Source organism: Stegodyphus dumicola, chromosome 2 (assembly GCF_044657685.1).
Source record: "Stegodyphus dumicola isolate Sdum_Otavi_A_Nest chromosome 2, ASM4465768v1".
In the NCBI taxonomy this organism is placed as follows: Eukaryota; Metazoa; Arthropoda; class Arachnida; order Araneae; family Eresidae; genus Stegodyphus; species Stegodyphus dumicola.
In genome coordinates, this window is record NC_140769.1 from 149,911,693 (window position 1) to 149,924,380 (window position 12,688).

The 12,688-nt window shown below is 34.2% G+C and overlaps 1 protein-coding gene across 3 annotated transcripts in view; it reads left to right on the forward strand.

Annotated features, from left to right (window-relative positions):
* Positions 1 to 9,854: 9,854 nt before the first annotated feature.
* LOC118184012 (uncharacterized) overlaps positions 9,855 to 12,688 on the forward strand; it is a 62,839-nt gene continuing 60,005 nt past the window's right edge. Inside the window, exons 1-2 of one of the 3 annotated variants that reach the window (XM_085811251.1) lie at positions 9,855 to 10,063; positions 12,357 to 12,545. In XM_085811251.1, the coding sequence (XP_085667377.1) occupies positions 9,935 to 10,063; positions 12,357 to 12,545 (318 nt within the window). In that variant the 5' untranslated portion in view covers positions 9,855 to 9,934. The remainder of the gene's footprint in view (positions 10,064 to 12,356; positions 12,546 to 12,688) is intronic. The other 2 variants (XM_085811250.1, XM_085811252.1) reach the window with 2 other exon arrangements.

Below are 12,688 nucleotides of genomic sequence, written 5' to 3' on the forward strand. Positions count from 1 at the left end.
AGGGCTGTGGGCAAGGAAATCCATGATTTGTGTGTTACTAATTCGAGCTGATTCAAAGATCATTTTGATTGGAAAGCAACGCACCGGAGCTGAGTTCTCTTTACTCATAAGGTCTCGGTTTTGTTTGTAGAAGGAGTGTAGAAGCGTGTTACAATCTAAAAGGAGCAAAACACAAGCAATAAACCTGAAAACATCCGTGAAAGACATTAATAAAAATGTAGTGAAATCATGGTAAAGAACTCGTGGTATCATTTTGAATGTCACCCTGTCCTACACATTTTTGTCACTGCAATTATGCATATTGAAATGTACAGAAATGAGGTTCTTGATTTCATGTGAAAATTGGCGTTGTTTTGTGGGAAAGTATTGCAAATGACGTATTTTTCCTATTTTCCAACAAATGATGAATTAACGGCGTCGAATAGTCGGAAAAGTTTTTGTTATAAGAAATTTATGCCATTGAATTGAAAATTTATTCATGAAACTGAACTCCAGTAATTTGAAATGTTTTAATAATTCAGTTTAAGAAACTTGAATTTCAAACCCAGTTCTTTGGCATTTTATAATTCACGCTTTTTTCGTTATGTTCACAAATATTTTTCATATATTTCCATACACTTTACTTTTTGTACATAGTGTTTTTGGCATTCATAATTAAAAGCTTCGGAACAAATAAAACTACTGGAGTTTTTGGCAAATAGGAGACGGATGGTGCGGACAGCAGTATTTGGTTTCCTGCCGGCAAAGTCCTTGTTTCTTACGTCCCTCGTAGAAACAAAGCTTAATTCTTCTTTCTACTATTCATGATAATACCAGCATTGATACAACCACAAATGAGCCTAAAATAATCAAGGATTATAATGCTACGAAAGGAGCATTATAATCCTTTCGTGGCATAATTAAAGGAGTAATAAAGGAGTAAAAAGGAGGAGTGGACACCGTCGATAAATTGTGTGCAACCTATTCAGTTTTGAAAATCACAAGGTGGTGGTGGTGGTGGTGAACGGTGAGATGAATTGCTAATTAAGATTCATATAATGGTATATGCTGTATAGATGTAAAATCATAAAACATGAGATACATTAAAATACATAAATAGCAAACGTTCAGAATCTGACATACATTTAGCTTGACTGGCATGTTAAGATTCTGAGTAGCTGTTAGTTGTTGATCCATGACTTTGTAGCATCTGTAAGAAAATATTTAGGTAGTATAATTACAACGATTCTTATAGGCCAACTTGTGTTCACTGCTAGGTCCAGACCACTGGAAATTTTGCTTTGTAATGTTTTTATTTTAACTCTCACAAGAAGAGTTTAAAAAAAAACCTAAGTTAGGTACTTGTGCCCATTGCTTTTCAGAAAGTACACCAATGGGAAATGAAATCCCAACATCAAAAAGGAGTTGTATTTGGTAAACAAAAGTTAGGACCCGTTTGTCGCATATCTGAAAGATAACGTCCATTCAGATTTAGAGCTAGATAAACATGTGTGGTGCTATTAGTATTACTGTGAATACGCAAGTCACGCTTTCTTTAAATACACTATGTAAGCTTCTGGTACACTATTTACCTTTCGGACTGACTGTGAGAGCAAAATAAAAGAAAAAGGGCAGTATCAACATTTTACTGAGCTTGAACTAGGCCGTGTAATAAGGCTACGAGAAGATGGGTTTTCTTTTCTCGGTATTACAGAAAGACTCAGGGATGTATATACTGTGCATGCTTGCTGGCAGCAGTGATCACGATAAGGTACTTTCTCAAGAAGGCCGGGATTTGACCGCACACGTCACCACTCAAAGAAAAATCAGCCGTATATATGTGGCGGATCACAGTACATCTTCGGTAAACATTAGACATTTTTTTGGCATCAGAGTTACACAGCGAACTGTAACAAATCGATTACTTGGGAGACAGCTCCGACGAACCAGACGCCCTGTAGCGGCCATAACACTTACTCTAAATTACCATTATCTGTGATTTCGGTGGTGTCAAGCCAACACATAAAACTTAAGAGTCTTCTTAAACGTGAGAGTGATAACTAATATTTAAACTGCACATAGCTACGTTTTGATGATATATTTAGAACTATGTTTTGCATGGAGAGCTCAATCCCATTCCGGCAGCCCTGGTTTACCATGTTTCAACTTCTCAGTCAACGGATATTCTTTAAGGTTGGAATGTTGTGCATTACCTTGGGTCTTACGTCGATCATAGAAAAATAGTTTCTGGCAAGTCTTAAGAGGACTATACGATTTCTCAAGATGCAATAAATAAAACTGTTCTTTAGTGACAGGCGTTTTGTTAACGATTTGAAAAACCAAGTTAACTCATCAAGAAGGAGTTGAATGTGATAAAACTCCTTCTTGATGAGTTAACCTGGTTTTTATTTCACAATTGTTCTGAAATATACTTTTATATTTAATCGGGTTTTATTTCTTATAGTAAACATGATTTTAGAAAGACGGTCTGCTTTTTCTGCAGTGTTTTGTAAATCGTCTATGTGCCATTTCAAGATAGTATTATGATTGCAACTATGTGCCATTTTGATTTTCTTAAATTATGCTTAAAAAACTTTGCAGGCACCCATCAGCTGGCTCCACATGTCCGATAGGTCAACTCGTATATTTTCGCTCTTTGCTGTAACGGCGAATAAGACATTAATTAGTTCTATTTACAAAATTCATCTGCAGTTTTATATCATGAATAATAAAAGCGTGGTACTTCGTTAATAAATCCCTGAAGATAATAGTTTATACTTCTGTCAATGGAATTTGATTATTTGATTCCATTATTTGGGCATCCATGCTTTTATTATTCGTAATGCAACACTGTAGGTGAATTTTGTAAAGAGAATTACTTATTCTCTTATTTCCATTAAACTATATTATAAAATGTGTTTCTCCTTGCAGTTCATTAATTATCTTATGAGTTTTAAATAAAAACTTTGTTAAAAAATAATAATTTTTGTTTTCATCTTTTCGTCTCAATGACACGTTAGTAATTAAATTAATCAATTGAAAGTAGTTTTCCTCGTTCTGTCTCATAGAAATACAGTCAGTCTAATTTTGGGAAAACTTCTGTTACATAAGAATTGTAGAACAATTATTAGAGATAGTTTATTGTTCAGAACTGTTCACGTGCAATATTGATATCGTCTTTAAGATTTTCATTTCAATTTAATACTTTGAAAGCAAGATTATTTAATATGTGATGGCAACAGTTAGAAAATCATTTGGTTTTTGAGCTGATTAAACTCTGATGAACCTTTTGCTGAGCATAGAATTCAGATAATATCTCTGTATCTTTAGCTGAGTGTAAAAAAAAAAAAAATCTTTCTGTGTAAATAAATCACTGCGTTGATGTTATGCAAATTCTGGTCAACTCGTATATGTATATGGTTCTTTCAAGAAGAAGCACATTAGTTTTTACAGAGAAGGCTCAGCTGCGAAGCGCATAGAGAACAGGTGCCTAGGCTAAAAGTCTCATCCTGTAAGTAACGCATGCAGAAATGGCATAGCTTTCCTACCATAACATTAGTAGATGTTGGCTGAGAATTCTAGAAAAAGGATTCTCGATGTTGATGAGATCAGCCTTGCGTATAACTACCCTCGGAGTTACTCCACCTAATAGACAGTAAAACTGCGTTGATAGAAAATGGAAGAATGGGAGAAATTTTGAAGAATCAAGTTCCCAAAATTGCTGCATGAATTTTCTGCATTCCTATTGGTCCGTCATAGAGGGGGGTACATAAATCTTTTCTAATCTTCAGATTCTGCGAATCTTCGTAATCTGCGAGTAGCATAGCTTCTTGAAAGCCTGTTTGTAGTTTTTCTGCTGAATTCTTTGCTGCTCTGATTTTGCCAATACATGATATGATCGAAGTTAGGAATGAGTTCATTTTTTCGTCTTGGATCCATTTAATAGCATCGTTTAGGTCTTTCGGTGGCGGGGTGTTTTTTCCTTGTAGTTTCGCTGTACCGAGCTTGAAGGGGCCTTTTTCTGCGCTGGGATTGAGGCTGTCTTTGAACTGGGAAAGTTTTCTTCAGAGAGTTTGGGAGCTTTAGGCTGGAGTGGGCTGTTTTTCTTTTCAAACCTTTTCTTATAGACAGACAACGTATACAAATGTCTTCTTTTTTACCCGCTAAGTCTTTCTGCCCGCAAAGCGAAAAATCATGTTTAGATGTGAAGGAAAGGCAAATAACAGAAAGAGGGCAATTTTCATTGAGAGAAAAATAATTTCGTAGCATTTGATGCAAAATTTTTTAAAGCCAAGGGGAAAAGGGGGCTAAAAAAGGAGGAAAGCTCTAGACCGTACAGAAAAAAAAATATTTATGAGCCTAAATAAGATACAGAAAATGAAACAGAACCGTGATGTAACCAAACCATCAATGTAGCCTAATGGGAAACAAACAATGTGTTAAAAATGGAGAAGTCTATGTGAGCTATCACCTTATAATGTGCTGTTGTAAATCTATAATATGTTGAGCAAGGTGTTGAAAATACTAACCTAATCTAAATGAAAATAGGTTAAAAAATCTGATGTGTGCACCAAATGACTTCCTTGTACGGAATATTAAATTATACCCATTTTTCTTGCATTTCATTTAAACTTATTGGATTGAATTGAATCTTCTTCGTTTATAGCGCATAAACCACAATAGAATAAATGCACTCTTTAAAATTCACTAAATTTGTTTACCATAGCGACACTCTGGCCCTAGGTTCACTTAACAGCGTTACATTTCATTCATTTTTTAACTCAGAATGCACAAAATTTATATCATCTTAAGAGTTATCTAATCTTTGCCACATGTTCTATTCAAATACTATAATAAATCTAAAACGATGTATAAAAGAAATTAAGCAAACAACAACAACAACAAAAGAAAGACAGAAAGAAGAAGAAGAAAAAAGAAAAGAAACAGTTTTTCACAGACGATTCAGTATTTCTCATTCAATTAATTAAGTTCTCCCTTCGCGACAAGGCAAAAATACATTAAAACTCAAGATGTCTATATTGAAAATTATGAAGTAAATCTTAAACACTTATTTCCTCCAATAAATTCCAGAATGGATTAAGCATGATCTATTTCGCAACAATAAAAGAAGGCGTTATCTTTGTTATTGCGAAGCTTACTTTCTCTACATTGGCAACAAATCTACTATTCTGCTGTTTCAAATGTAAACAAGCAACGGCCGCCATGGAAAAAATTATTAGCCTTAGTGGCACTTAAACAACTTTTAAATTGTTGATAATTCTAAAAATATTGCATACAGATTTACTAAAGGCATAAAAATCTTAACCGGACGATAAGAATAACATAATTAAATCATTGTTAAAGCAAAAAAAAAATGTACAATTTACAAACATATAATAATAAAGAAACTGAAATCACTGAGGCGAGTAACAGATTTTATATATATATATATGAAATGTAATTTCCCATACATTATTTGTTTTGTGCAGCCGGGGCAACAGGAATGAGACAAATTTTGGAATATAAATTGGTAGGTTTATTTTAGCATCCATCTCGTAAGCGTTCTCCTCGTACCTTGAGCAGAAGCCCTACTTATACATATGTGTACGTCACGAAGCTCCTCCAATCAGCGATATTAATTGAAATCACGAGGTGACGCTATCTTCTCATCAGGAGTGTTCTTAAGTACTTTATGTAATATGACAGATTTATGAGTTTGGCGATTTGGCGGGGGCCAACAGGTTAATATATTTTATACTAAAGAAAGGATTTCGCCAAAATTTAGGAACAGGGATGCAATTTAGGTAGAGAATCGCCAACACATTATTAAGCAATATTAATAGAATTTAGTTTAATCAATTGCTTTAAAAATATCATTACATATATATATATATATACATACATTTATATACTTTTGGATATATATACATACATTTATATACTTTTGGTGCTGCCGATTGCAACCAAAATAGGAGGTGCACATCTACATATTATAGCAGTGCTATATACAAAATTTCAACGTTCTGAAACGACTCGTTTATGAGTTATGCGAGATACATACGTACGTACGTACGCAGAGAGGCCACGAAAATTTCTCTTCAGAATTCATTTTAAATTAGTTTTACAATTTTTTGGGGGGAGAAAAGTCCTTTATCCTGTCCTTACGTACAGATGTCACGCAAAAACATCGTTAAATTGCATTCTATAGTGGTGAAAATTGATATTTGCGTTGAAATATAATGCCTGAAACTTTTCGTGACTACAATACTTCCTTTTTACTTCGTACGAGGAAGAAAAAGGGATGCTTCGTTACAGTAACTGAGCACTCCTGAGCATTTGTTTCTCATTAGAGGAAAAAAAAAAAAGCTAAAAAACTTCTGATCAGAAGTTTGGCGTTTGGAAAACCATAAGTGTGCTTGAGCTAGTTTTAAGCGTCGGCAAACACAAGGAAAAGAAGAAAAAAAGGTGGGGATCCAGTTACATAGCAGTTTAAAGTATAGTTAGGGAGCTAACTTTAAGCTGAGACAGGAACGTAAAAATAAAAAATTAAAAATTAAAAAAGAAGGTAAGTTTATAAGGTATTTCTCCCGTCTTCTTAGCATCCCTTCGTAGTGTAGTGGTCAGCACACTGGGCGCGTATTCCAGAGGTCCGTGGTTTGATTCCCGGCGAAGGTGTTGCTCATTTTTCATCTCTCCTCCTTTGAAATAAAAAATTCACACATGGAATACGAGGCAATATGTTTGCTTTTACCTTCAGACACAACAACAAAAAGAAGCACAACCTCAAATAAAAGCAGATCTCCATACACAAGGCGAGACCACATCAGGAAGAAAATCTATAACAAAGTCTGAAAGCTTTCTAATTTTATATTACACCCAGAGGAACACACATACGCATTTTGAGAACATTTGGGCAAAAAATACTTAAAAACAGCATACATTTAGAATTTCCGATAGACAGTCTCGCGCGGGGAGGAGAATTATCCAGTGGTGCCATTGCTCGCTTTGTAATCGTTGAGTTTGTTAATCAAAAATTCTTTAAAGTTTTACAAAATGTGAAGTTGATTACAAAACAAATTCCAAATCCAAAATTTGGGCTTCCAGTTGCCTATATTCGGGTGGAAGACTACGTTATTCAAAACTGGATAGCTCTAGGCTCTAATTCTTTACATACATTCCTGCAGATTCTTCATTATTTAATTTCTTTTTAAATATACTAGAGGGCGATAATATTTGTTAGCAATAATATGAAAAGTGAAACGGATACTTATAGTGAACTGACGAAGAATGCCTTTTTGAGACTAATAGCCTTTCTGGGCTAACCGCCCTTTGGGCTAAAACGAGAAAGTGGTAGAGATATCAATATACAGCTGTGTTTTTCAGCATGGTGCAACACATTCACATAATCATCTAAAGTATAGCATCTACGTGGTTATCCACGTATCATCCACGAGCAACAGTAGAAGTACCATTTGGCTCAGCGGAGGAGGGAGACATTTCCCTCCATAATTCTTAACACAGCGTACTAATAATCGTTGAATCATTGAACACTCACAAAAATAGAAGAACACAACACTACCACGAGAAATAATACTCACAAGAAAATCCACATTCGCAAGAGCTGCAAAACGGCTCATGCAATCGAACTGGTGGAGCATTGAAAAAACAACCTCACGGTAGGAGTAAGCGGGGTAGGATCGTAATCAGAGTCTCAATAACGTGAGTATGGACATTAGGAATAAAAGAACTACTAAATGTATGCAAAAAGTTATAAAATATTCAGGTTAGAAATGATGAGCAATAAAACCCAATTTAAATGAAGAAGAAGAAACGAAAACATCCTACCTTGACACGAAATTTCAGATTATCTCCTTAAAAAGATATTTTAGACTCTTGGAAGGAACAAAGATATAAACAAAAGATTCTCTTTTTCTACAACTAGTGGAGAACAATAATTCTCATCAATGCTAAAAAATAATCAAAAAAGTAAGTAAGAAAATTCCGAACTTTCTAAACTTCCGAATAAGAACTTTCAGAAGAGTCAAATTAGGAACAACTTCAGAGCACGCCGGCACTCTTCGCTAGCCTCCAACCAACCACCAAAATTATTCTTTCTTACATTCTAACAAGTCTGATAATGCATTCTTAATTGCAAAAACTCGATTAAAATATGTTTTTTCTTAATTAATCAGGGTTCAATACCATGAAATGTCTTTATGTTCTTAAAATTTCTTTTTGAAGTTCTGAAATTCTTGTAAAAGCGATCTGTTTTTTGCTTTCGATAGAACTTAGTTTATAACTTTTATTTTCCTTCTTCACCTATGTTTTTAATCAAAACTAATAGCATTTATATACGAATACGTAGCTGACAGTCATATTACGCATCTCTCAATAGAGAACGACAATCAATACCAGTGGCGGCTTGTAATGAGCACTGTGAAACTGCAGCACCCCCTATTTTCACTTATCATAATTTTTTAATATTTAATATAGTGTGCCCTTTAGTTTTTAATTCTTTCTGTATACTTTTACAATACATAATCTTTAAGCTTAATGTCAGCCCCCAGTTTGTGAAAAAGGTACCCAGGTTTGGAACTGCGCGCTTCACAGTTCCAGCGACATGGTATTTGGCTGTTCTGCGCATGCGCACGCCGAGCCAGGAAGAGAGAAAGCACTGTCGCTCTTGCAGTGCCGAAATTCTGGCGTGTTATTGAGAATGTGATTTCTTTTTACTCCGCGTGTGTTCATTCCTCCCCAAAAGGGAACTTCATCATACGGACCATAGACAGAGTTCATAAAAATTTGCAACCTTTAAAAAATTGTCTTACTGAAATTCAATCAACATCAAATGCAAATCAGACTATTGCAAAAGCGACAGGAATTTTAAAATATATAAATGATGATAATTTCTAGTTTTGGTTAGAGCTTTTTTATCAGATAATGCCTCATGCTGAAATAATATACAACTAAATGCAATCCAGAGAAATTAGTGTGTTGAAAGTTAAATTACAAAACTGCTATTTTAGAATTAAGAAACTCAAAGTACTATGATAATTTTTCAAAGACATTGATGGCAGAAGCTAAGGAAATATGTGATTTTATACTATGTATTGGTATAATGCACAGATATTTTTCTCCACTAAATACTTAGCAGCTGCTAAATTGTTTAACAAGAAATGCTTCGCTAGTTTTAGGAATGAACATTCTACAGAAGAAATAGTTCTGACCACTGAAGCATATCCAATGATTGACAAAGAAAAGCTTGAAACTGAACTAAAAGTATTCTATTGCAGGTCTGATATTCATGAATATTGCAAATTAATTGAGCTACTGAAATTTAACTTCGAAAATAATCTAGATGATGATTTTAGTGAAATTACGAAACTGATAAAAATTCTCTTGAGAGTTCCCATGATTACATCAGAGGCAGAAAGCTGCTTTTCAACATTGAAAAGAATGAAAACTTTTCTAAGAAGCACTAGGAATTCGGAAAGACTAAATGCGCTTGCATTGCTTTCAATAATAAAAAATTTTCCTTGGTTGTCATCCAGAGATCAAGGAGAAAATTACTGATCTTTTTGCGCAAATTAAAACAAGAAGAATGGATTTCATTTTTAAATAAATAGATATAGATTGAACTGTAACAGTTTAGGTTAAAGTAATTAAGAAATGTTTGATTTTTTTCTCGTAAGCTTTCATAATAAATTTTCTTTTTATACATGTTTGTTTTCTTTTACACAATTTTAAAACAAAGGTTAAATTTTTTTAGAACAACACCCCCACTAATTTTAGCTACTTGAAATGAGGAGGGAATTTCGTCTTCGAACGGAAATATTTACCTTCTTCTGTTATATGGTATGGCAACATTCATTGTAAGGTTATGAATGTAAATAAATGTTGTAGTCTGCGTATTTGAGTGGAGTTATGTATCTTTTGCTAAATTAAACTTTTTAAAATGAGTTTCAAGGAAAGGTTATTGGCCGTTACATTAAGATCTTCGAAACTGTCAATCCTGTATCCCCAGAAAAGATTTTATTCGGTATTTTGTAAGCAAAATTACACATCTAATTTACAGTATTTCCCGGTTAGTGTATTTTCTCAAATTTTGTATGGATAATCAGATTTTTCAAAACATATATAAATATAGATATATAAAGTTTTTACTGGTAAAATGTTGAACATTAGATGTTAATTATTTACGAAAGAAGACATATGATGAATATTGTTGAAATTTTATTGTTCATTCTGCGACTGATCTTATAATAAATTGTAAAAATCAGATAAAATGAATCTGCGGAAAGTCTTCCATCCTTTCTTAAAACTTTCGCGATATCTAGTCAGCGTGGATACTTTGAAAGCGTTAAATTACGCAAGTAACCATTGGAAGTCTCTTAACATGCAGCAGATCCTGGTTTTCATATAAAACATATTTTTACTAATAATAATTCTCCATGTAGATTCTAAAGCCATAGATTCACATGCTCACCTGACGTCATAGTTTTTCAAAGCCTTTGGCACAGAAACTTCATGGACGTAAGTCCAAAAGCAAATCAACCTCATTTAGAGCATTCTGTGCATAATAGAAGATAGCACCAGCAAGATGTAGCTGTAGGTGTGAAGAAAGATAGAAGTCCGAAGAGGCGATGTTGGTGCTATTTGGGGGATGTGCAAAAAATCCCATTCAAATCTATATAGAGCGCAACCGGTGAATGCAGACACGTGGTCTTCCATTATCTTGAACGGAACATTACCTTTTTGTCCCAGAACTCATTCAGCATTTTTCCATGATAGCAAGGTCACATGGAGTAGCATCTCACTGTATACCTTAATATCAAGGTGTTTTACATTTTTCACATAATCTTTATAGATAATACCACTACAATCCCACCAGATACAAAGCATAATCTTTATGTTAGTCAAATTGTGCTTTGTGACGTTGCCAGAACGCAGACTAACCCACTTTTCAGCCTGTGTTGTTGAAATAAATCCACGTTTCATCAGTAATGATATGGTTCAGAAAGTTGTCCTTGCGTTGATATTCGAACAGATTAGTGCAAGCCGGAACATGTCTGGCCTTATGTGCTTGAGTCGGCTCATCGGCACCCAGTGACTGAACTCGTACGTCAAGTTTATGCGATGCATAGTGCAACTAATAGATATGGCACTAGCATCTAACTCCTTAGCAAGCTCGGTTAATCTTTGGATTATGGTAAGTTGGCGATTTTTTTGCAAAAATTAGGCAACCAACCCTGCTACAGCAACCTGCTAGTTTTGTTTTGGACGCCATTTTGTTTTCACAAAGTAAAGGCATGTTTTTTTTTTTTTTTCCTCAACATTTTTTTCGACAATCTGCTAGCGGAATTACACTTATACTAGAACTTTTATGGAACGAAAATGCTTAATCATGACAAAGATTAGGTGCAAAATTGGGAGAAAGTGCAGAATCGCAAACTGCTTGCCACGTTTTTAAGAATTGCACATACACGGTATCATCCATGTACACATCGATCTATTTTCACTTAAAAAAATCCCAGAATTGCACAAAAATGGCATTGCGCACACTCTTGACTTTATCCATGTATACTACTAAAATCCTAGCTAGTAACTTTTATCGCCTTACCAAAATGTTGCCAAACTACCTGGTACCATATTCCAAAGATTAGCCGCAAGCTCTTTAGTGGTTGTATACTGAATCTGTCCCTCGAGTTCTTGCAGGCAGATCTCATCGGCATCAGTAGGCTGGTCAGAGCACTCTGTTTCTTGAATGTCGTAGTCCTTGTTTTTTAACTTTTGGTACCAAACTTTCACAGTGTCGTATGATACGACATTAGTACCTAAAGCTATACACATTTGGTGACATTCTATAGCTGACGTTTTGCAACAGAACTGGAAATAAGTGATGGTTCTAATCTAGTTGTAGAATAGTTCCATTTTCAGACACCTTATATTTAATGATAATATTTTTTTACAAATCTTTAAACACAGTGTTCTAAAGCAACTGCTTTTCTTTCAAGTACCAAAAATTGTTTGAAAAGATATGATTAAACATGCTAATGCGAACTGTTTGTGCAGACGATATTTGCGGTGGTAGGAAACTTTCGTTAAAATCCAATATAATGTTTTCCCTTTCAAATTTTCTATCAAATTTCATTTTATGTCAGTCCCGTTTTAAATGATAGCAAAGTATTTCATAATAATGTATAATTTAAGCAATAAAACTTTTTTTTTTGATGGTACAAATGTAATTGCTTTAATTTTTTGTTGGAATTAAGGCAGCATATAATTGATGCTTTTATTATTATTAAATTAATGTTTTTCAAATACTCAAGTTTCTCATATTTTTACATCTATCTTATTTTTCCCTTTTCATTTGCTAGTCTCGTCCAAGAAACTGGAAGGTGCTGTCTTCCAATCCTTTGTTTCTGTGTGGTTATTCTCATGCTACTACTGAGGAACACAGACTGAATGAACAGACAGATATTCAGCCATTGAAATTTGAAGATGTTAATTTTGAACAACCTGTAGCACATCAAGATTTGTTGGCTGTTCTTCAGAAATGTAAATCTGTGAGTAAGGATATTACTTTAAGCTAGAAATAAGCCTATTTAATTATAATAATAATGAATTAATTATTCACATTTTTTTTTTTTTTTCCGTTCCTGATTTTCATGCAATAAAATTAGTTAAAAGGGGGTGGTGGAACATGCAT